Here is a 23,144-nt window from a genome sequence, read left to right as displayed (position 1 = left end):
ATGAAAATATCAGTTTGCAACATCAAGCTGCATAACAAGCTGTTTTAATGGGTAAAATAATTCAATAAGGTAAATAAGTATGTCAGGGTAAAATAGGGTACATGCCGAAGCATGCTAATAGGACTTTTAATTTGCCAGTAACCTGGGTTAAGCGCTTCCGGTGAACAGTATGCCAATGCAAAAAACGGCGTGTTCAAGGGCTGTTTTCTTTAAAAATCCGCGATCTCCACTAGCTGAGTGATATCCGATATAAAGTGGGTCTCAGATTGTACAAGAAGCAATGCATTAAATTACATTTTCCCCCGCCATGTCTTTATATTATGAGCATTTATTTTACCCCAGTATATTCAATGGAGCTTCGGCGCTAGCCTGCCGATTCTGACGGACGTGTGCGAGTAAACGGCTTTTTGTCTCTATTTACGCTTGAGCAATTAAATGAATACCAAAGTCTGTTTAACTAAATGTATTTTAATGACATTACAACATCAATGTTGTAAAGAGAACCTTATAAAATGGAAAAAAGTTCACAATAACAGGCCACCGGAAGTTTATCAGCATGGGAAGAAAACTAGCTCGGCATAGCACCCATTAACTTTAATGGTGCTTTTTGCTCCTACTATAGGGGTCCGTTCTTCGTACCTCACTTAAATGATCTAAGATGATTTGGCAAATCCTGGATCTTTTAATCTTGATCACTGATCTCTCGCTAATTTGGTTCTTCAAACAAGTTCGCGAATCAGATTTAAATGTCTGGATAAACTGATCTGAGATCGCTGCGTGTGTTGTGAAGGACAGATCTATCGATCCTCGAAATCATGATCAGCAATGCAACGATTGGCTGACGGCACAGCAGCGTAATGACATCATCTGATTAATATTCAATTATCCATGTGAGCAAAATTACATCAAATTAGCAGTATGGTTTGATAAATATGACACGCAATAACTTTCCACATTTGTTGTGCAGGCTTTACACTTTCATTTGTCAAGAGTATTCATCATGTATTTCAGTGCATATCAATGTATTTAGTTCCACATTTAGAAAAGATTTTCTTTATTATAGTAACCATTTTTTAATCGGTGTAAAGAATAACTGGATGTTTACAAAAGCCTTTTCATATTGGTAAAGGCGTCTGCAACTTTCGTGAAGCATCAAATCACCGTCATATTAACTATCAAAACATGTTTACGACTGCATTAATGTATTATTTATTTTTTTATGTTGTGCATTTCTATTATACACAAATTGTACTAAAGCAATCTAAAAAGTTCATATCGATAAGTTTTCTCTTTGCACCACGAGGTGGCAGTCTTTGTACTTTCATTTCGAGGGTGCAGATTGCATACGTTTTATTAATTTATATAACTTTATTTATTTTATTAATAACTATAACTTTATATATATATATATATATATATATATATATAGTTAAAAATATTTACTATTTTCCCAAGTGTATATAACTACTACTGTAAGAAAATATCAGAATTCGATTAATACTTTATCTATTTTCTTTGCTTGAACTGAGCCGATCTAATCCTGTCTATATGAATGAACCTGCTCCCGATCAGGTTTGACCTAGCAGAACTGTTGCCATGACAACAACTCTCGGATCAGCTTTGAAGAACGAAACGATCCTGGATCATGTCAAATCGTCAATATCCAAATCCAGCTAACTGAGTAATCCACGTACGAAGAACAGACCCTAGATGTGAATGCCTATTTTTCTCAACATTCTTCAGTATATCTTCCTTTGTGTTCAACAGAAAAAAAATCATAAACATAAGCAAATGGAGTAAATGGTGAGGGGGGAAAGTAGTGAGGAAATGTACATTTTTGAGTAAACTATAGCTAGAACATCGGCAACATACAGTAGACAACATTTGAAGTTGATGAATAACTCAAATCTTGAGTTTTTAAAATTGTCCCAAGACAATAATCAATGCTGTTGAACAGTTTTAGGACATGAAATGTTTTGATCCACATTGAATGTTGACCACTGTATATAAAATAACAACTTAAATCAATATAAATTCCAGATAAAGGAGTAAGACATGGCACATTGTGTTTGTTTACATCTATCTACCTGCTGTTGTTACACTGTCTAAAGAGATTAATAATGCATGTACTGTACAGTATCTGATAAAAAGGGCAGTCCTCCATCTTCTAAAATGCCGCATAAGCTGTTAAAGGAAACATTACGTTATATTTGAAGAGGAATTCATCTTGAAACAAAAAGGGGGAGAAGTACCAAAGGTGTGGCAAAGAAAGATGCACAAAATAATAAACCTGAAGCGGTTTCCCAGAGTTTGTGGATATGGGAAATACAGCATGTGATTCTCATCACAGCTAATCCTTTTCTTGAGTGTCCTGACAGTCATCTGAGTTCATCTTCATCATGACAGATCACTGGGCGGAGCTAAACACACATGCCCGACAAGGAAACACTCAAATGCAAGGCTATATGAGACCACAGTTACAAACATGCAGACAGTTAACCTACAATTGTCACTTTCGTTGCCGCTTTTCGATACCTAAACGCTTTTTAAACAGCATATTAATGATACAAAGCGTGTGTCAGGCCTGAACACTGACATGTAAACAAACTGTGTATACTCACAGTGTTGCACGCGCGATCAGCTGCCCGGAATGCGAATAGACGTCAGTCCTGCACATTAGACACCCATTTAAACCGGTTGATTTAAAACCCCTGATTCGGTTAGTGTGATATTTGAAGTGTATGGGTCGGAGAGGTTTAAAGTTGAGGCTGACTTCCTCCACGTCACCGAGATGACACAGCCCTAATTCTAGATCACACCCACCCGCCGCTCAAGCCTGCTATACAAACACGAATGAGCAAGTGATTTATCAACACTGATTTAATCGTGCACTTAGTAAAAGTGCCTGAAATAATAGATAATTTGGCTTGTTCGCATGCACGCTATTATACTTTTATATCAGAGAGTTAACGTTAAATAAAATAGCAAATTGTGTATGGCTTTAAATGGGTCGTGTGCTGTAAAAAACGACTTCTGAACTGTACATTTAATGCTGATAATAATCACTACAGAACTGGGAAGTGTAGATCAGAGTTCACTGTTGACGCTCTGTCACGTGATCTACACTAGTGAATCACTTTTTTTTAATGAGCCGGTTCTTTAGAACTAATTGATTCACAAGGCATAATGCATGTCGTTCCGAATTAACAAATTAGTTTGGCACAATCTGAATTCGAAACAGTAATTAAACCAAGTTAATAATTGTTTTGTTGATACACTACAGAAATTACAACGAAATTAGGAAGATTTATGTGACTGGTTATGTTCTTTAAATATAGCGTTTGTTTTCTTTTAGCAATCACAAAGTAAAATACATGTATTTTGTAATGTGTTTCGGAAATAGTAGAACTGTTTAGCGAATCAAATAATGTTTTTTTGTTTTTTGTTTTATTTAGTAATAGCATTTTTATGTCCTCGTGCAAAAATATAATCCCTAATATCTGACTGTTTTTCTTTTTGTCAATTTGTAATTCTCTTGTTCTCAAAATCTCTTGCTATGTTTGGTTCTCTGCACTGCCTTTGTGACTTAATTCGGTTCGTTCAGATCACTTTTCAACTCGTTCGATTGATTCAGTTAAAAGATTCGACTCACAAGAACAGTATGTTCCTGATTCGGACTGTGGCACAGGTCTGACAGAACAACACTGTGTTAAAAACATGGCTGAGGAGACTGTGTTAGCGGACACCGGGTGAGTGTGACGCTCTTAACACATAAGTATTTATATAAAAAGTCCTTAATGCTGTTTATTATATATCAAATGTACGTTATTATTGTTGCTCTTTATTTTCACCTGAGTTTGCAAACTAAGTGAACTGCAGTCAACCTTGCTGCTCTCTCTCTCTCTCTCTCTCTCTCTCTCTCTCTCTCTCTCTCTCTCTCTCTCTCTCTCTCTCTCTCTCTCTCTCTGTGTGTGTGTGTGTGTCAGGACACAAATGTTTATAATGACATGGATATTACACAGATATTACAAGGAGATGGTGAAATATGAGGACATTGCTGATGTTCCTATTTCTCAAAAGCATATGAATCATACAGAACTTTTCATACAGAGTTTCCTTTTAGAAAATAAAATTAAACAGGTTCCTGTGAGGGTTGGATTTATGGATAATAATAATAGAATATAATGGATAATAAAGATAATGGAAACCTATGGAATGTCCCCAAAATTAAGAATTAATGAAAAATAAACCTGCACTAAAAAACAAACCTGAAAAATGCTGGGATTTGTGTTGACACAACATGAAGGAATTGAGTTACAGATTTAGGTGGATTGAACATAAAAACAATTCAGTTTTTACAAAAAAAAGAAAATAAAAATAAAAACTCAAGAATTTTTTTTCAGCTTATGTTAAATAAGTAGCTTGAACAAACAGCAAACATCATTGTGTGTTTCAGGACACAAAAGTTTATTACACAGATATTACGAGGACATTGCTGATGTTCCCACCTCTCAAAAGTGTATAAATCATACAGAACTTTTCATAATCATAGGCGTTTCAGTGTGGAGTTTGCATGTTCTTCCTGCATTGGCGTGGGTTTCCTCCGGTTGCTCCAGTTTCCCCCACAGTCCAAAGACATGCGATATAGGTGAATTTGCCGTATTGTATCTGTGTAAATTTGAGAGTGTATGGGTATTTCCTAGTACTGGGTTGCAGCTGGAAGGGCATGCGCTGTGTAAAACAAATACTGGATAAGTTTGCGGTTCATTCCGCTTTGGCAACCCCTGATGAATAAAGGGACTAAGCCAGAGGAAAATTTATGAACGAATGAGTTTGAACAAACATCAAACATAATTTTTTCGAGTGCGTGTGTGTTTGTGTGTGAGTGTATGTCTGCATGTTACTTCTTTCTTTTCATTCTCACATGTTAATTTCTCTTTTAACACCAAACTCTCTAATAATTAATTGCCTGTATTGATTGTGTGTGTGTGTGTGTGTGTGTTGTGATATAATTATTACAGTATGTCTTTGATTGACAGACGTTTGATTTCACATTCTCTTGGCTTTAGACTGGCACAGCGTGCACTGATATTACTTGGTATTCATAGTCTCTTCTACAGCGTTTTCTATTTCTTGGACAAGAAAGTAAGGTAAAATATGTCCAAATATAATTTACAGACTAACTCTACTAAGTGTCCATACCATGTAACGCATCAGTATATGGTCGCTTTACAGTGTTCATGTTATTACATAAACACAGTCCTTTCACAACCTATAGGCTACTGAATGGGAACCGGTTTTCTAAATCAAATCTTCAAATCTTTTTTTTCACATAGTTTGATTGGATGTACTAAATGTTTTCTTCTCTTTGTGGTTTTTCTTCTTTTCCTAATAGTGTTTTAGTGTCATTTCTCAAGGAGCATTTAAAAAATCTGAATTTTTTTCATTACAAACAGTTATTAAATCAGTTATTATAACATTATATTTGATGACATGTTGATGACATGGTTTATGACCGTTATGTAGTGCATAACATTGCATGTGTTATAGAAAGTGGACTTCTTATTTGTTTTGGTTTCATTTAAGTTTTGGGACATTAAGAATCATCACTTTTTAATCAGTATATGAGTTTGTTGAATAAATGTGCATTATTTATTTATTTATTTATTTATTTATTGATACCATCAGATATTTGTAATAGTTTAGTAATGTATTGAACTATCATATAATTCACTGCAGTTTTTTTGTTTAATTTCTAGTCCAAATTAGGGCTCTGATTGATCAACCAGAGATCGATATCGGATTGATAATCACATCTAATGACTTGATTGGTACTCGCTGATCTGTGGTGCATTTCTGAAAACCATCGTTAGCCAACTAAGGTCGCAAGTTCGTTACAAACATAATTTGTTGATTTGGCATTACCCAAATCCATCGTTCCAACGAACATTCACAAACCGAGTTGCAAACTTGTACACTTGCAACTACACCACTGGAGCTGTAGTTAAAAACATAGTTCCTGGCTGTGCTCTATTTCCACTTATCCCCCTATGCCCTATTAATTTAGAGCATTCCAACATTTAAACGTGAAATTATAAAAAAAAAAAAAAAAACATTTTTAGCGATCCTTGCAATTGCGTTCCCTTCGCAGTGCACTTTGAAGACACTAATGTCATTTTGAACACAGCTGTGGCCCGTGTCATGATGAAAGCTATAGGCAACCTATTATTTAAAAGCGGAATTTATGTTACACCTCCAAAGCTTGTGAAAACAAAAAACAAAGTACATGTTAATGCTTTAAATTTTTTAGTAGGTTATTTATTAAGAAATGTAGCCTACTGTATATGACATGAGCCTGTTGGTTTGAACATTTCTGCAGTGGTTTGCATGTGTCGAATTATAAAAGTGGAATTTTCCAAAAATTAAAAATAAATAAACAAAATCCTACTTATTATTATTATTAATATTGTTTATGCATGTGCGTATAAAACAATATTATTTGCACAAAGAAATGATGGGGTTCTTCTCTAAAGTAGTTGTTACTCCACCCCGTTTAGAGCATCATTATGGGCATTTTATGTAAAAATTACGTAAGTAATTTATAGACCTACTTCCTTTAAATAAAGAAGTATTTGATTCATAGGTGTGCATTTCAACTTCTTACGCATCAAATATGCGCTCCAAACGTTTTCTTGATTGAGACATGTTTAGTTGCATAAATTGCATTCCAAGTTGCATTGTTAGTCTTATAATATAATCATATTAGAATATAATATACTTATAATGAATACTTAATAATAATGGTTAGAGACTTGTTTAAGGGATGAAATACAGCATCCCTAAATTATTCTCTTGGGTAAGAAAAGATCTCCACTTAAGTATCAATCTTAAAGGGAAAATGTACTTCATGTGTTATAAAGCTTGAAGCATCAGAACGGTACTCTGTATCGGCCGATTACCACAACAAGGCATCAGTACTATCGGCTGCAAAAATCCTGATTGGATCATCCAAATATCTAAAAATGTTTATATAAAGAAGCATTTTCTAGACAAAGTGAAAGATATCATCTTTTTTCAGAAATATAAAGTGAAAATTAAGTGAGTTTTTCTTTAAAATAAGCATAATAACCTGCAAATATACCGAAGCAAAAATGAATATTTTACTAATCCTTATTTTGGAAAAAATTTTGCAGCTTATTTTGGAAAAGCTTCATTTTGTTTTTTTTACGTATTTCTGAAAATAGGACAACTTTCTTTGTTTGTCATTATATGCAATTATTTTTAGATAGTTGGAATAGAAACAAGACACAAGTGTAACATGGACACTGTAATGTACAAACTTTTTATACATGGTTCTATTAATTTTTCTCTCTGTCTGTCTTTGTACTTATCTATCTACATTCAATCATTCATTCAACGTTTTTATCTGCCTCATGTTTGCTCTTTGGAGCTGAATTAGGAATGAGAGTTTCAGATTTAACTTTATCCCAGGTCATGGTGGAGTGCCGACTGGTTACCCTCATGGTGCCCAACATCTAAGGACCAGTTGAAGCAGGCAGAAGAGAGGATGCTGCAGAGTGAGTAACCATTGCGTCCTTAGCCAGACGCCATTGTGTCATTTGTTCATATTATTACATGTCCCAGTCCTCTTCTGTCATGTCCATTAATTTAATTAATCCATTAAATGTATCGAACCACATTTCTTACTTTTTATTTGTTTTATATATCACATTTGCTTATTATTTTAGTTGTAATGGGCTACATGTACAGCAAGTGTTTTTCAGCCACTTAAAAACTTCAGTTGAAAGGTTAAAGTGAATGTTCAGTACCCACCTCGGGCATCTAAAATACTGTGTATTTAAATGTAAATACCTTTTGTACAGTAGAATAAAAACCAAAGTGATACATACGTGCATAAAATATAGCTTCTACACTTTCAAACAAAACCACTTAAGGGGGTCTGGTGCAATGCTAGCCCTTTAAATCTTAAAGCAAAGTCGATGACGTCGACTTTAAGTGTGAAGGCAAATCATTAGATTACTGATGTCCTAGTACGCATAGCAAGCTTCGATCCTAGAAAAAAGGTATTTTCTTATTTTGATGACAGCCTTTCCACAGATTAGTATTAAGCTAATGTAATGGTAATTGTAAAATGCAAAACTTAAATTTATGCTAATGTAACCCAGCCTGTCCTACACCACCCAACCCGCTCCGAGTTGGTATTGAACCGACAACCTTCCGCATGGGAGTCGGTTGCTCTAACAAGGAGGCTAAAGACCAATGCCTCTAGTGTCTGTCACTAGAGCACCTTTAGATATCAGAGGAGTGAGGTTTACCTGCACAGCACTCACTAGCTGGCCTTCGTTACACTAACAAACGTATGATCAATAGAAATTCAATTCAAATATATAAAATATGAATTGATGTATACTTTAACCTTTAATAATATAGTTTAATTAGAGTCATCCACCATAATTTTGTGGCTAAAAAGTATCAGTTCCACGTTTTTGGTACCGTTTTAAAAGTATCAATTTAGCATCGGTATCGAAATAGCCCCAAACAATACCCAACCCTAAAAACTTACATATTATTTAACTATAAGCTACCTTTTTTCTTAAATTCTTGTAAGCCACTTGCTCTTTTTAAAGTTCATTCTCAAAAAAGGAACACATTTATTTCCTCTTTTCCTGTAATTCTTTTCAGACATCGCAAGCAAGCTCTGCAGGCAGTCTGTCCACATTTCTGACAAAAACTCACTGTGGACATTGATATCTAAGGGACCAGCAGAAAATAAGACCCCTCTGGTGCTGCTGCATGGATTTGGGGGCGGTGTGGGACTCTGGGCATTGAACCTAGACTCCCTTTCGCAACAGAGACCCGTTTACGCCTTTGACCTGCTGGGCTTTGGGCAGAGCAGCAGACCTCACTTCAACACAGATGCCCAGGAGGCTGAGATTCAGTTTGTGGAGTCCATCGAACAGTGGAGGGAGAAACTTGGCCTGGAAAGTATGGTTATGGTGGGACATAACCTAGGAGGATATCTGGCTGCTTCCTACGCAATCACATACCCAACCAGGTTTGTAACTAGTGGTTGACCTACATAGTTCATACAGAAAGTATTCATAGCGCTTCACTTTTTCCACATTTTTTTATAATAAAGCCTTATTCAAAAATGGATTAAATTAATTCGTTTTCCTTCAAAATTCTACACACAATACCCCATAATGACAATGTGAATTTTTTTTTTTTAATTTTTGCAAATTTATTAAAAATAAAAAACCTGAAAAAGCACATGTAAATAAGTATTCACAGCCTTTGCCGTGAATCTCTAAATTGAGCTCAGCTACATTCTGTTTCCACTGATCCATAGCCGGCAGCTAGCTCTCTGCAACTCTCACATGGTCGCCCACTGAAGCTAAGCAGGGCTGCACCCGGTCAGTACCTGGATGGGAGACCACATGGGAAAGCTGGGTTGCTGCCGGAAGTGGTGTTAGTGAGGCCAGCAGGGGGCACCCAACCTGCGGTCTGTGTGGGTCCTAATGCCCCAGTATAGTGACGGGGACTCTATACTGCTCAGTGAGCGCCATCTTTCGGAGAGACATTAAACCGAGGTCCCGACTGTCTGTGGTCGTTAAAAATCCCAGGATGTCCTTCGAAAAAGAGTACGGGTTTCACCCCGGCATCCTCACCAAACTTGCCCACTGGCCTCTGTCCATCATGGCCTCCTAATCCTCCCCATATCATAATTGGCTCTCTTGACACTCCGTAATCAGCTGGTGTGTGGTGTGCGGTCTGGTGCAAAATGGCTGCCGTCTTGTCATCCAGGTGGATTCTCCACACTGGTGGTGGATGAGGAGATTCCCACCTATATGTGTAAAGCACTTTGAGTGCCCAGAAAAGCGCTATATAAGGAATTATTTTATAATATTTCTATAATAATAATAATAATATTTTTATAATATAATATATTATTATTATTATTATTATTATCATTATAACCTGTGGTAAATTCAGTTGTTTGGACATGATTTGAAAAGGCATACACCTGTCTATATAAGGTCCCAGAGTTGACAGTGCATGTCAAAGCACAAACTAAGCATGAAGACAAAGGAATTGTCTGTAGACCTCTGAGAGAGTATTGTCTCGAGGCACAAGGCTGAGGAAGGTTACAGAAAAGTTCCAATGAGCACAGTGGCCTCCATCCGTAAGTTGAAGATGTTTGGAACCACCAGGACTCTTCCTAGAGCTGGTCGTCCATCTAAGCTGAGTGATCGGGGAAGAAGGGAGGTGATCAATAACCCAATGGTCACTCTGTCTGAGCTCCAGTCTTCTACAGCTTTCTGTGGAGAGAGTAAAACCTTACAAGATGTTTTTCAGCAGCAGGAACTGGAAGACTATTCAGGCCATAAAGCAGCAGGCGCAAAGACACTCAGGAGAGAAATTTGACATCTCAAAAAGCGTCCACAGCAGCCTCCTGGCTGCATTTGGCACTCTCCAGAAATGTGTATAGGGGTAATGTTTTCAGAATGAGCCTGAGTTGGAATAGAGATGCATTTTTAAAATCTCAGAATCGATGCAGAATCTATTTCTTGAACTTTTTTTTGGCACCACTCTTTAACTCAGTGGTCTCAAACTTAATTTCTGGAGGGCCACAGCTCAGCAGATTTAAGCTCTGACCACGTACCAACTCACACCTGCTTAATAGTCTGTAGTAGTCTTGAACACCTTGATTAGTGGGATCTGCTGTGTTTGATTAAGGTTGGAGTAAAACTGTACAGAGCTGCGGCCCTCCAGGAATCAAGTTTGAGACCCGTGTTTTAGCTAATCTAACTAACTACTCTTTACTGTATATTTAGAAGCAGATAAGCTACAGTGTTTTTTTCCAACCCAAGCTCATTCTGAAAATGCAGTCCCGCGGACGTTTCTGGAGACAGCAGAATATGTCCCAGGAGGTACGTACGGCTGCATTTATTTTTTTCAAGCAAACGCTACGGGATGGTGTGACGCTGTTCCCTTTTGCTCTTGCCTGCCGGCCGGCCGGCCGACCGCTTACCTCCTTGTGGAGGGCTTCCCCGCTGCAACCCGTTTGTCCACTCAGCTCAACGTTAACGTCGACAGGCTCGAGATGCAGAGAGGAGTTGACCATGCGATCGGTTTCGAGTCCGTGGAAGAGCGGTTCCAGCAATCAGCTAAGACAAAAACAGAATCCCAAAAATTAAGTGAACGAGTTTCGTAACAGGGTGAGAACGCGGTGAAATCAGGGCTTTTCTTTTTTTAGACGGTTTTTGTTAACTGTTGCTCGGGTTTAGGGAAGTGAGCGGGCGGGCGGGTCAATCGGTAAAATTGGTTGGGTTTAGGGAAGGAGGAGGGCGGGTCAGCCGATTGGCTGGTCGCGCAGTCAATCATCCGGTCAGTCGGACTGCGGCCTCTGGTGGGTTCACGCGAGAACAGCGCGGGTGCGAACTGCACTCGCGAGAGGCGTCTGAGATGCGAAAAAGCGCACAACAGCGGCCTCTCGCGGATTCGCAAAAACAAAAACTGCAGCCGTACATACCCACTGGGACGTATTCCGTGGTATCCAGAAATGTCCGCAGGACTACGTTTCCACAATGAGCCTGGGTTGTTTTTTTCTGAGCCTGATAATGAAAACAAAACACGAATACAATTGACAACTAATACAATGGATTTTATTTTAAGCAAACTGCAAAAGAAACATCTCTGACATCATGTGATTTAGGAAAATCATATGCAGATTGCAATTGTTCTCATTTTTTAACATTCTAAATAATATCTTATACATATTTCTTAGCTGCGTGTCATTGTTGTTCTACTTTCTCAAAAACAAATGCGTAATTATCCGATTTCTGAATATTCTCCTCTTGATAAATAGAAACTCGTCTCTGTGTCCTGTTGTGCAAACCACTGTTATTCACATCCTTCCTGTTTCTCCATTTCCAACAAGCTTTAAGTCCGTCAGCAATTTGACCTCAGAATTTGATTCTAAACATTTTCTGTTAGCATCAGATTTCAGCAGCATTTCCTGGATGTAGCTTTGCTTCCATCATCTCCATAAAGGTTTTTTGCCATAATATGACAATTAAAGAACCTAAACAGACTTATTACAACACGTCCTTCTCTTTACCCAAGAGTAAAGCACCTGATTCTGGTGGAACCGTGGGGTTTCCCAGAGCGACCCGAGCCAGGAAACCAAGACAGGCCGATTCCAGTGTGGATCAAAGCTATAGGAGCAATGCTGAGCCCATTCAACCCGCTTGCTGGGCTCAGATTGGCTGGACCTTTAGGTAAGATTTATTCTTATCTTAAAGTGAAAATCAAAAGTAATAATGAGAGAGAGAGAGAGAGAGAGAGAGAGAAATCGTAGCTCAAGGCGCTAAATATGTGCTTGTATATCTGAAATGATGTGGAACACAGTTAATAAAGGCTGTCATTAATGAAATCCCAGGAACAGATTTAAGCAAGATGTTGCACTGGCAATTTCACTAAAAATATTCACTCAGTAATTGGAGTGTGCCTCTTATCATACCTGGCTCATATCTCATTCCTTAATCGCTCTGCCTTTCCAGAAATGCTTCAGTAAAATAGTTTTGCAGGAACAAATTAGCCTTCATCAAAACCCTTCAGTTTTCCAGGATCTGAATATGTGTCTTTAAGTTTGTAGATTGATATTAATGTTGTTCTGATCATATTTCACAAAACTAGCTGTTGAATAACTCATCTAGGATGATATTTAATGTGTGTTACTCTCTTTTTCTATTTTATTACATGATGATGTTTGATCTTGTTTCATCTTAATTTCAGATAATTACTAAATAGTTACTAAATTATCCCCAGGGCAGAAAGCATTGTGATTATATGAAATGCGTAACCTTTGAAAAAAAAAGTCATTAGTTATACAGTAGTTACTAGTTAGTAACTGAATTACATCAGTATAAATGTAACTCTTTCCCAGAGATGGGTTGCGGCTGGAGGGGCATCCGCTGCGCAAAAACTTGCTGGATAATTTGGCGGTTCATTCCGCTGTGGCGACCCAGGATAAATAAAGGGACTAAGCCGACAAGAAAATGAATGAATGATGAATAAAAGTAACTCATTACCAGGGAAAGTAACTATTGAGTTACTTTAGAAACGGAAAAAACTATGTTGAATTAACAATTGTTCACTAAACTAAATTGTTCTAGAGTAAAAAAAAACACTCTATAGCTTATTAATGTTGCTGTGGGACAATGTGAAATATATTTATTAAATTTAAAATTGTATAATTGTAAGTATCATCACTTATACACTAACACTTTATTAGGTACACCTCGCTAGTACCGGGTTGAAGCCCCTTTCGCCTTCAGAACTGCCTTAATCCTTGGGGGTATAGATTCAACAAGGTACTGAAAAATTTCCTCGGAGGTTTTGCTCCATATTGAAATGATAGCATCACGCAGTTGCTGCAGATTAATCAGCTGCACATCAATGATGCCAATCTCCCGTTCCACCACATCCCAAAGGTGCTCTATTGGATTAAAATCTGATGACTGGAGGCTATATGAGTTACTGTTGCCTTTCTATCAGCTCCAACCAGTCTGGCCATTCTCATCTGACCTCTGGCATCAACAAGGCATTTGCGCCCACAGAACTGCCGCTCACTGGATATTTTCTCTTTTTCTGACCATTTTCTGTAGAGATGGTTGTGTGAAAATCCCAGTAGATTAGCAGTTTCTGAAATACTCAGACCAGCTTGTCTGGCACCAACGACCATGCCACGTTCAAAGTCACTTAAATCACCTTTCCTCCTCATTGCTCGGTTTGAACTGCTGCAGATCGTCTTGACCATGTCCACATGCCTATATGCATTGAGTTGCTACCATGTGATTGGTTGATTAGAAATTTGCGTTAACTAACAGTTGGACAGGTGTACCTAAAAAAGTGGCCAGTGAGTGTATAGTGGAACAATAAAACATAATAGATAACTGATAGAACTTTTAATAATTACCACAACTTGCAAACAAATAGGCTTAAAAATAAATGATGCTTCTTAGGAAATGTAAGAAAACAGAATTAATATTACAGGATAATTTTTAGAATATTATATAGAGTATATATTGATATAAAATATAAAAATAACTGACATCTTTTTATGGTTGAAACACAGATTTGCCGATTACATAAGATACTGTACATTTCAGCCTGTTCCTTTCAACAAACCTTCTAATGTCCATTCATATTTTAATCTTTAATAATGACTAGTTTTTGTTGTCCAACCTGGGTCATGGTTATAAACTTCAAATTGTTCTTTCACTTTCAATTGTGAGTAGTCTATAGTATGTCCATATCATGTCCATGTGTAAAACTTTGCAATGTGAGTGATGGACATTGCAATTCCTTGAAATTCTGTCAGAGTTTTCTGTCAAGTTCTGTAGGACTCTGAATAGGGCTGAACATTAGTAGTCACTGACATTAGGAACATGTGACATGTGAGCAAAGAACTGTTAATACAGTACGATAAAAATTGTATGAGTGATCCATATTTTTTCAGGTGAATTTAAACTTTTATTTTTATTTCTTTATTTATTTTTTAAATGTGTTTGAATTGCTCTTTAGGTCCCACTCTTGTGCAAACACTGAGACCCGACTTCAAAAAGAAATTTGCAACTATGTTTGATGACAACAGAGTCACAGAATACATCTACCATCTTAATGTCCAAAGTCCAAGGTACGTGGATCCAATCCATCCATCCATTGTTCTATTATTCGTTCTGTCTATCGTTCAACCTGTTATTCTTTCATTCTATTGTTTAATCTATCATTCTATCGATTGTTCTATCAATTGTTCATCCATCCATCTATCATTTATCTGTCTATTATTCTATCTATCATTCTATTCCTATATTTATAGTTCTAATGTTTGTTCTATCTATCATTCGTTCTTCACTCTTGGAAAAAAGGGTAAAATGTTGTACCAAAGAAGGTACAAACCCTTGTCCCTACGGCAGTACCTTTTTATGGAACAGAATTGTACCTTAGGGCAAAGAAACAATTTTGTACCATTGCAGTCTCTCTGTCTATCTATCGTTCGTTCGTTCTATCAATCATTCTATCGATCTTTTCTATTTTTTATTCTATCTTGTTCATTTCTCCATCCATCCGTCCATCCATCCATCCATCCATTCTATCCCTCTTCTTATTGTTCTATTGTTTGTTCTTTCCATCAATTGTTCTATCAATCTTTCTTTTTTTAATCTAGCTATAGTTAATTTTTCCATCCATCATTAGTTCTGTCTATCTATCTATCTATCTATCTATCTATCTATCTATCTATCTATCTATCTATCTATCTATCTATCTATCTATCTATCTATCTATCTATCTATCTATCTATCTATCGTTCTATCGTTCTATCTATCTATCGTTCTATCTATTGTTCATTTCTCTGTCTGTCTGTCTGTCTGTCTTGTCTGTCTGTCTGTCTGTCTGTCTGTCTTGTCTGTCTGTCTGTCTGTCTGTCTGTCTGTCTGTCTTGTCTGTCTGTCTTGTCTGTCTGTCTGTCTATCTATCTATCGTTCGTCGTTCTATCAATCATTTAATCGATCTTTTCTAATTTCATTCTATCTTGTTTATTTCTCTATCCATCCATCCATCCATCCATTCTATCTCTCTTCTTATTGTTCTATTGTTTGTTCTTTCTATCAATCATTCTATCAATCTTTTTTATTTTTCATTTTACCCATAGTTAATTTCTCCATCCATCATTAGTTCTGTCTATTGTTCTATCATTCTATTCCTCTATTTATAGTTATGTTATTTGATCTATTTATCATTCGTTCTATCAATCTTCTATTTAATCTATCTATCTATCTATCTATCTATCTATCTATCTATCTATCTATCTATCTATCTATCTATCTATCTATCTATCTATCTATCTATCTATCTATCTATCTATCTATCTATCGTTCTATCGTTCTATCGTTCTATCGTTCTATCTATCTATCGTTCTATCTATCTATCGTTCTATCTATCTATCATTCTATCTATCGTTCTGTCTATTGTTCATTTCTCTGTCTGTCTGTCTGTCTGTCTGTTTTGTCTGTCTGTCTGTCTGTCTGTCTGTCTGTCTTGTCTGTCTGTCTGTCTGTCTGTCTGTCTGTCTGTCTGTCTGTCTGTCTGTCTATCTATCTATTGTTCGTCATTCTATCAATCATTCAATCGATCTTTTCTAATTTCATTCTATCTTGTTTATTTCTCTATCCATCCATCCATCCATCCATTCTATCTCTCTTCTTATTGTTCTATTGTTTGTTCTTTCTATCAATCATTCTATCAATCTTTTTTATTTTTCATTTTAACCATAGTTAATTTCTCCATCCATCATTAGTTCTGTCTATTGTTCTATCATTCTATTCCTCTATTTATAGTTATGTTATTTGATCTATTTATCATTCGTTCTATCAATCTTCTATTTAATCTATCTATCTATCTATCTATCTATCTATCTATCTATCTATCTATCTATCTATCTATCTATCTATCTATCTATCTATCTATCTATCTATCTATCTATCTATCTATCTATCTATCGTTCTATCGTTCTATCTATCTATCGTTCTATCTATCTATCTATCGTTCTATCTATCTATCATTCTATCTATCGTTCTGTCTATTGTTCATTTCTCTGTCTGTCTGTCTGTCTGTTTTGTCTGTCTGTCTGTCTGTCTGTCTGTCTGTCTGTCTGTCTGTCTGTCTGTCTGTCTTGTCTGTCTGTCTGTCTGTCTTGTCTGTCTGTCTGTCTGTCTGTCTATCTATCTATTGTTCGTCGTTCTATCAATCATTCAATCGATCTTTTCTAATTTCATTCTATCTTGTTTATTTCTCTATCCATCCATCCATTCTATCTCTCTTCTTATTGTTCTATTGTTTGTTCTTTCTATCAATCATTCTATCAATCTTTTTTATTTTTCATTTTAACCATAGTTAATTTCTCCATCCATCATTAGTTCTGTCTATTGTTCTATCATTCTATTCCTCTATTTATAGTTATGTTATTTGATCTATTTATCATTCGTTCTATCAATCTTCTATTTAATCTATCTATCTATCTATCTATCTATCTATCTATCTATCTATCTATCTATCTATCTATCTATCTATCTATCTATCTATCTATCTATCTATCTATCTATCTATCTATCTATCTAACTGTCTGTCTGTCTGTCTGTCTGTCTATTTTTCTACTGATCTTTCATTTATCGTTCTATCTATTGCTCTATCATTCTATCTACCTATTGTTCAATCATTCTATTTATCAGGACCAGGATTCCTCAAAAGAGATAGAAAAGCTACATGGTGGCAGTGCACTTTTCACTATTGGTTGGGTTTAGGGAAGGGTTCAGGTCACTGGTTCGCAAGGTGAGCTGTAGGACAAGGCCTGCCACCTTGTGGAAATCACAAGAAAGCTGTGTATCTGAAACATACAACCAAATGTACCCTGAATAGTGTATTTTAAAATTGCAAAAATTTAGATAGCACCCTCTAGTGGATTTTTTATCCAAAACATGCTTAAATGCATTGTATTATTCGCTATACAAAAATATAGGCTGAGGCGTTTATTTCCCATGAGCCTGGGCTGTATCTATCTTTCTGTCTGTTTATATGTCTGTCTTATTTATTCTCTATTATGTTTCTGACGTGAATGCCATTGTATAATATATATGTGCTGTAATGCTGACATGCTCATAACGGCGTACATGTTTGTTTTGTTTTTATTATGATTATTATTTTTAGTGGTGAAACAGCCTTTAAAAACATGACCATTCCATATGGCTGGGCAAAGAGGCCCATGCTGCAGAGAATTGGCCTGATTCACGACGACATCCCCATTACCGTGATCTATGGCTCACGCTCCAGCATAGATGGCCACTCCGGCAATTCAATCAAAGAAATGAGGCCAAACTCCCATGTCGAGATCATTGTGAGTTCTCCATTCACTGCTCAGCACACACCGCCACACATAAAAGACTCCTGCATTTCTTAAAGGGGTCATACCTTCCTCTTTTTACACTTAGTTATGAATTTAGAATCAGAATATGAGTTCAGAATTATGAATATTTTGAAAGGGAAATCATGTTAATATAAACTTTATTGCCCAAAGTCTAGCTTTACCAGGCCATTTGATGATATCGCATATGGATAAATGAGGATTCTTGATGCAGTGCCGCCTGAGGAATCGTAGATCCCGGATGTTCAGCTTAGGCTTGCGCCTGTGTCTTTTACACACTGAAATTCCTCCTGATTCCTTGAATCTTTTAATTATGGTATGCACTGTTGAAGGTGAAATATTCAAATGTCTTCTTATCTTTCTTTGAGGAACATTGTTTTTAAACATTTCAATAATTTTCTCACGGCAATCCTCTGCTAATCTTTGCTCCTAAAAGACTAGACCTTTCTTGGATGCTGCTTTTCTTGATGTCTATAGCCCTTTTACAACGTACGTAGAAATAAAACATAAATGAAAATGTCTTGTCTTAGTCCTATCAAAATAGCAAACACTGAACATCTTTCTATATTTAGGCTGCTTTATTTATTTATTTATTTTAGACTACTTATTTGTACTAAATGTTTGTGCTTTCATTTTAGTTGTCTTTTACTTCTTCAATTCTATTTTCCAAAGCGAATCCTCTTTGCACTTAAAAAGTTTACAATAAAGCGTGTTAACAAATTTTAAATGATTAATGAAGGAATTATAATGCTTTGACTTATTGTTTAATATCATTTACAAGCACAGTGGCTGCTGTATGGGCTATTTCTGTCCGTTCGCATCCCGTCCCTTTGCGCCCCCTGGCGGCTCATTCACAAACTGCGGTCATACACTAAAAACAGAGCGGCACCTATTTCAAACGGCGGCGGTTCATGCTGCGGCGTTAATAGCCACTTTGAACTCTCACCTACTGTAGATTGTGTCAAAGCAGCTTAACGTAAAAGTTTTAGTAAATTGAAAGTGAAACTAGGACAGTCCAGCCTTTGTACCAAATTATATTTAAAATAACCTGTTGACATCACCTGTTTCAAATAACATCATTATTTAAGCAATTTACCTGATTACAAGCCCTAAATTTCTCCTGTCCCAACTGTTTGAATGTGTTGCAGGTCTGAGTGACAGAAAAGGATGTATATTTACAAATGAAATAAAGTTGACCAGACAAAACATGAAATATTTTGCGTTCATGTTGTCTGCAATGAAATACAAGTCAAATCACAACTTTCTTTTTTTTCTATTTGCGCTTTCCATACTATATATGGGGTTGTATAATGTATGCACTATATAATGTATATATATACATTATATAATAGATATAACATAACACTTTACATTGTGTAGTACATATAACTTTTATAAATCCTAATGCTGTGTTCATCCAGTGGCTTTTAAAACACACTTATATGGTTTGAGGCAATTGGTCTACTTAAGTGGTTTGAATTCTCTTAAAGGGATAGCTCACACCAAAATTGAAAGTTCTCTCATCAATTACTATTTACTTGACTTTCTTTCCTCTTTCTTAAAGAAGTCTGCAAAGCTGTAACAATTAACTGATTGTTTTCTGCATTCTTCGAAATATCTTCTTTAGTTTTAAACAGATGAAAGAAACTCATAAAGGTTTGGAACCACTTTAGAGAAACTAAATAGTATGTGAATATTCATTTTTGGGTGAACTATTCCTTTAGCTTTTTAAGTCTTACTGTAAAGTATGGGTTGTGTGAATCCAATTACACGGGTTTAGATTGATTAAAAGAGATATCCTAATCTTTATAATGGAGCTCAGGGGGAAAACTGTAAAAATGCCTATTATTTATTTGGGCATGATGATAAGCAGCATATTCATAAAGTAAATTAACATTGAATTAGCTTTAGCTAGATGATAGAACTTCAGCAAGTAACTTGTTATACCCGGTGGGAGTTTTCATTTTAATTCATTCTAATAGATGCAAGTAGCCTTGCAAAAGTTATGCCATTGCTGGAATTGGCAGACAATCCAAAATCAAAAGGTTTTGTTTTGCACAATGAATGGGCTTGTGTTCTAGACTGACTTCTCTTAACACAGAAACTCAGCTAATTAGTCTAATTCCACATCGCCATTGTGTAATGTACTTATACACAAAGAGCCAAGTGCAAATATTGCACCATTTCACATCACAATCTTTGCCACTGGTTCATAATAAACACCCATATTTAATTATGGCACTCCTGATTGATGCACACATTGTTTTCTTGGTATGTTTAGTTGTTGTCTGTATACCTAAAAACGTGTTGATGTGCATTGCTTTAGGTCATACGAGGTGCCGGACACTATGTTTATGCTGACCAGCCTGAGGATTTCAACCAGAAGATACTTCATGTCTGTGATACAATAAGCTGAATAGGGATGAAGGTATATTTTTCTTCTGGAACTATCCAAACAGAGCTTATGGTGTCTCCACATTGGCTCATGCATGTCAACACATGATCTTCGTTGCATATGAAATTTGGACTGGAGATTTGGGAAGCCACTGGGTTTGAAAACCACATGTTTTGCACCACTACTGGACTTTTTTGAAGCATTTGTGTTTGTGTGTGTGTGTGTGTGTGTGTGTGTGTGTGTGTGTGTGTGTGTGTGTGTGTGTGTGTGTGCCAATCAATTGGGTCATTTCATGTCAGATCAACAACATTTCCAAATATTCCCTTACCGTACGTTCACACCGAAAGCGGCGAGAGACCCTGGCGACAACGCTGTCTGCCTTCAGCTCCGGCGGCGAGAGCGTCAAAACTCGCTACATTGATTTAAAGGAGCCGTTGCAGCATATCAGTTACATTCCTGCATAAAACATGTTTCTAGCGTGAAAATGTTGCGCACTTATCAAATTCATATAACAATGGAAGATCAAGTTGCGTGTAGTGTGGCTTTGCTCTTTTTATCCAATATGTGTCCATTTGTCTGAAATATCCTGAAGCAGCAGTACTGTTTTGTACTGTCACGTCGCGTGAGATTGCCGCTTTTTAAAGATAAATTTATATAACATTAATGGACATCAGTAACTCGCCAGTAAGTTATTTAATGCATGTTCCTGTAAGAAAACATTGTAAATAATTGAAAATCCAGCGACCGCAATAATCAAACACTTGGGAACAACTGTGGTCGGAACCAAAGTTCACAGGTCTGTGTTCTCTGAACTCCCATCAAGCGGTGGATGTCTTGATTCTGATTGCTTGCCGCCAAACCACGTCATAGCTCATTACCATAAAGTTGACTTGATTTCAACTCTCCTCGACGCCCACGCCAGAGAAGATGCTCCGCGCCGCTCCTTGCCGCTTAACGCCGCCGGCTCTCATTGAAAATGAATGACTTCTGGCTACTTTGACGCTCTCGCCGCTTTCGTTGTGAACGTACGGTTACTCTGAAATTTTATTTTCTAAAGACAATCTTTGAAGTAGTCGACCATAAATTGTTAAGAATATTAAATAAGAAAAGATCTTTGATTGATATTCACAAAAGGGCTGTTTGGGTTTGATAAATTAATAGGTTTTACCTGACATTTTTTATTGTCAGGTTTGGTTGTCTGTATATTAACTCAGGAAGCATTATTAAATGCATTAATATCTCTGAGCATATTTTTTTGTGTTCAAAAAAATAAATTCTGGTCTTTGTTCTTGGATATACTGAATGTTTAAACATATTATTGTTTCAGAATAATAACATGCATTACATACCTGAGTGCCTTATATAATATGTTTGCAAAAAATGGTGTATGCAGCTTAAGTATTAAATCTCAGAATGATTTTCAGATCATAGATCTTAACAGACTTTTATTTTGTAGTCTTCAAGGCCCTGTATGATTCAGTTATACTGTGAATATCGATCCAAAATAGTCCAAAATAGTTGAAAACCAAATGCAGATCACTTTGCATACAGAGCTGACATGGAATGATCCATTAAGTTTGCGTGTCACATTATGACTATATTAATGTTTATATAATGATGTGAAAAACGTGAAAAGTATCTATTTTTAAATGTGAAAATGTTGATTTTAATAGAAATTTATTATGACAATGTACATATATACTTTGATATGTATTATGTATATTAATATATATTAATACATTATATTAAATTTGTTATATGTAAATATTTATAACTTCGAAGACACAAAGCCATGCACAAGATGGCGACAGAAACCGCATAATAAGCCCTTAGAGGAGGAAAAACCCTACATAACTTTAAACTACAGCTGATCTAATCATTTTAAACTGGTAAGTGACTTTCTAAGTCGATCTCTTTCTTTTTTATGTTGTAGTGCTGTATTTATACTGTAGTAATTGTAGTGGTACTCGTAGCAGTGGGAAATGGCTGTATATCGTCACTGGTGGGACACTAACACCCCATTCACATGGGGCGACAGCGTCAACGCTTCCCATTCACTTTAAATGGGTGACGTCAAGCGTTGTCGAATTGAATTGTGGGTCCGTTGGCGCTGCTTCAGGAGTTCTGCTCGCTGCAAAAGTCGAGACTTTCTCAACTTGTCAAGTGTCAATGGAAGCGTCAACTAATCAGATTGATATATGAAAATACACCGGCTCAGACAGTAGCCGATTGCTGACTCATTTCATTGGCTGGCGCTATGATGATCGTGTCAGCCCCAACTTTAGACATGCCCTCTGTCAAGCGCTGAAGCCCTGTGTGAATTGGGCGTAAGGCACTCGGGCTACAGCCTCGAGTCAACGCATGCCTCCCATCAGTGTCGATATATAGTCATGTCACCCTGCTACTCGTAAATATGAGCAATATCACATGAGCAGCAGTGCAAACATGGCTATATGCAGGCAGAGTACCTTAGTGTCCCACCAGTGACTATATACAGCAATATCGCACCTCTACTCATGTGATATTGCGTTTATACAACAGGCCGATGGCATAATCATTTATATAAAAAAGAAAATCAAACACAGAGAGTCTCAAAAATCCTGTTGTATGAAGAGCTACATTCTTTCACCATTCATTCACATCTGCAGTAGATGTCAAAACAACAGAAAGTATTGCTACTTTACAAACATCACTTTAGAACAAGTATTTGAATGACATGGCGTAATATCTAAATTAAATCTAATC

The 23,144-nt window shown here is 36.6% G+C and overlaps 2 protein-coding genes across 5 annotated transcripts in view; one reads left to right on the top strand and one right to left on the bottom strand.

The window, feature by feature from the left end:
• The window catches only part of ano10a (anoctamin 10a), a 58,190-nt gene extending 55,392 nt beyond the window's left edge, over window positions 1–2,798 (bottom strand). Inside the window, exon 1 of one of the 2 annotated variants that reach the window (XM_073925182.1) lies at window positions 2,622–2,798. The gene's annotated coding sequence lies outside the window, so the exon portion shown is untranslated. 2 annotated transcript variants of the gene reach the window in all.
• Window positions 2,799–3,658: 860 nt separating this feature from the next.
• On the top strand, window positions 3,659–20,863 carry abhd5a (abhydrolase domain containing 5, lysophosphatidic acid acyltransferase a). Of its 3 annotated transcripts, XM_005157867.6 has the most exons (8): window positions 3,659–3,749; window positions 5,070–5,150; window positions 7,492–7,577; window positions 8,704–9,076; window positions 12,148–12,302; window positions 14,611–14,722; window positions 17,791–17,977; window positions 20,331–20,863. In XM_005157867.6, exons 1-8 carry the CDS (start codon window positions 3,718–3,720, stop codon window positions 20,418–20,420), a joined length of 1,116 nt encoding a protein of 371 aa, XP_005157924.1. In that variant the 5' UTR covers window positions 3,659–3,717; the 3' UTR covers window positions 20,421–20,863. The 3 variants fall into 3 exon arrangements, with proteins under 3 accessions (XP_005157924.1, XP_003200181.1, XP_073781930.1); XM_003200133.7 differs by lacking the exon at window positions 5,070–5,150; XM_073925829.1 differs by lacking the exon at window positions 3,659–3,749 and having other exon boundaries at window positions 4,984–5,150.
• Window positions 20,864–23,144: the final 2,281 nt, after the last annotated feature.

The sequence above is a fragment of the Danio rerio genome, chromosome 16 (genome assembly GCF_049306965.1).
Source record: "Danio rerio strain Tuebingen ecotype United States chromosome 16, GRCz12tu, whole genome shotgun sequence".
Taxonomy (NCBI): Eukaryota; Metazoa; Chordata; class Actinopteri; order Cypriniformes; family Danionidae; genus Danio; species Danio rerio.
Note: the sequence above shows the minus strand (reverse complement) of the source record. Positions and strands in the feature narration are given on the sequence as shown.

What these genes read in the sequence shown, in the direction of transcription:
- abhd5a (XM_073925829.1), top strand. Translation starts at nt 5,023, where the DNA reads ATGTCTTTGATTGACAGACGTTTGATTTCACATTCTCTTGGCTTTAGA. An exon ending in CAGATTGGCTGGACCTTTAG is followed by an intron (nt 12,303 to 14,610) that starts GTAAGATTTATT and finishes ATTGCTCTTTAG; the next exon opens with GTCCCACTCTTGTGCAAACA. An exon ending in ACTCCCATGTCGAGATCATT is followed by an intron (nt 17,978 to 20,330) that starts GTGAGTTCTCCA and finishes GCATTGCTTTAG; the next exon opens with GTCATACGAGGTGCCGGACA.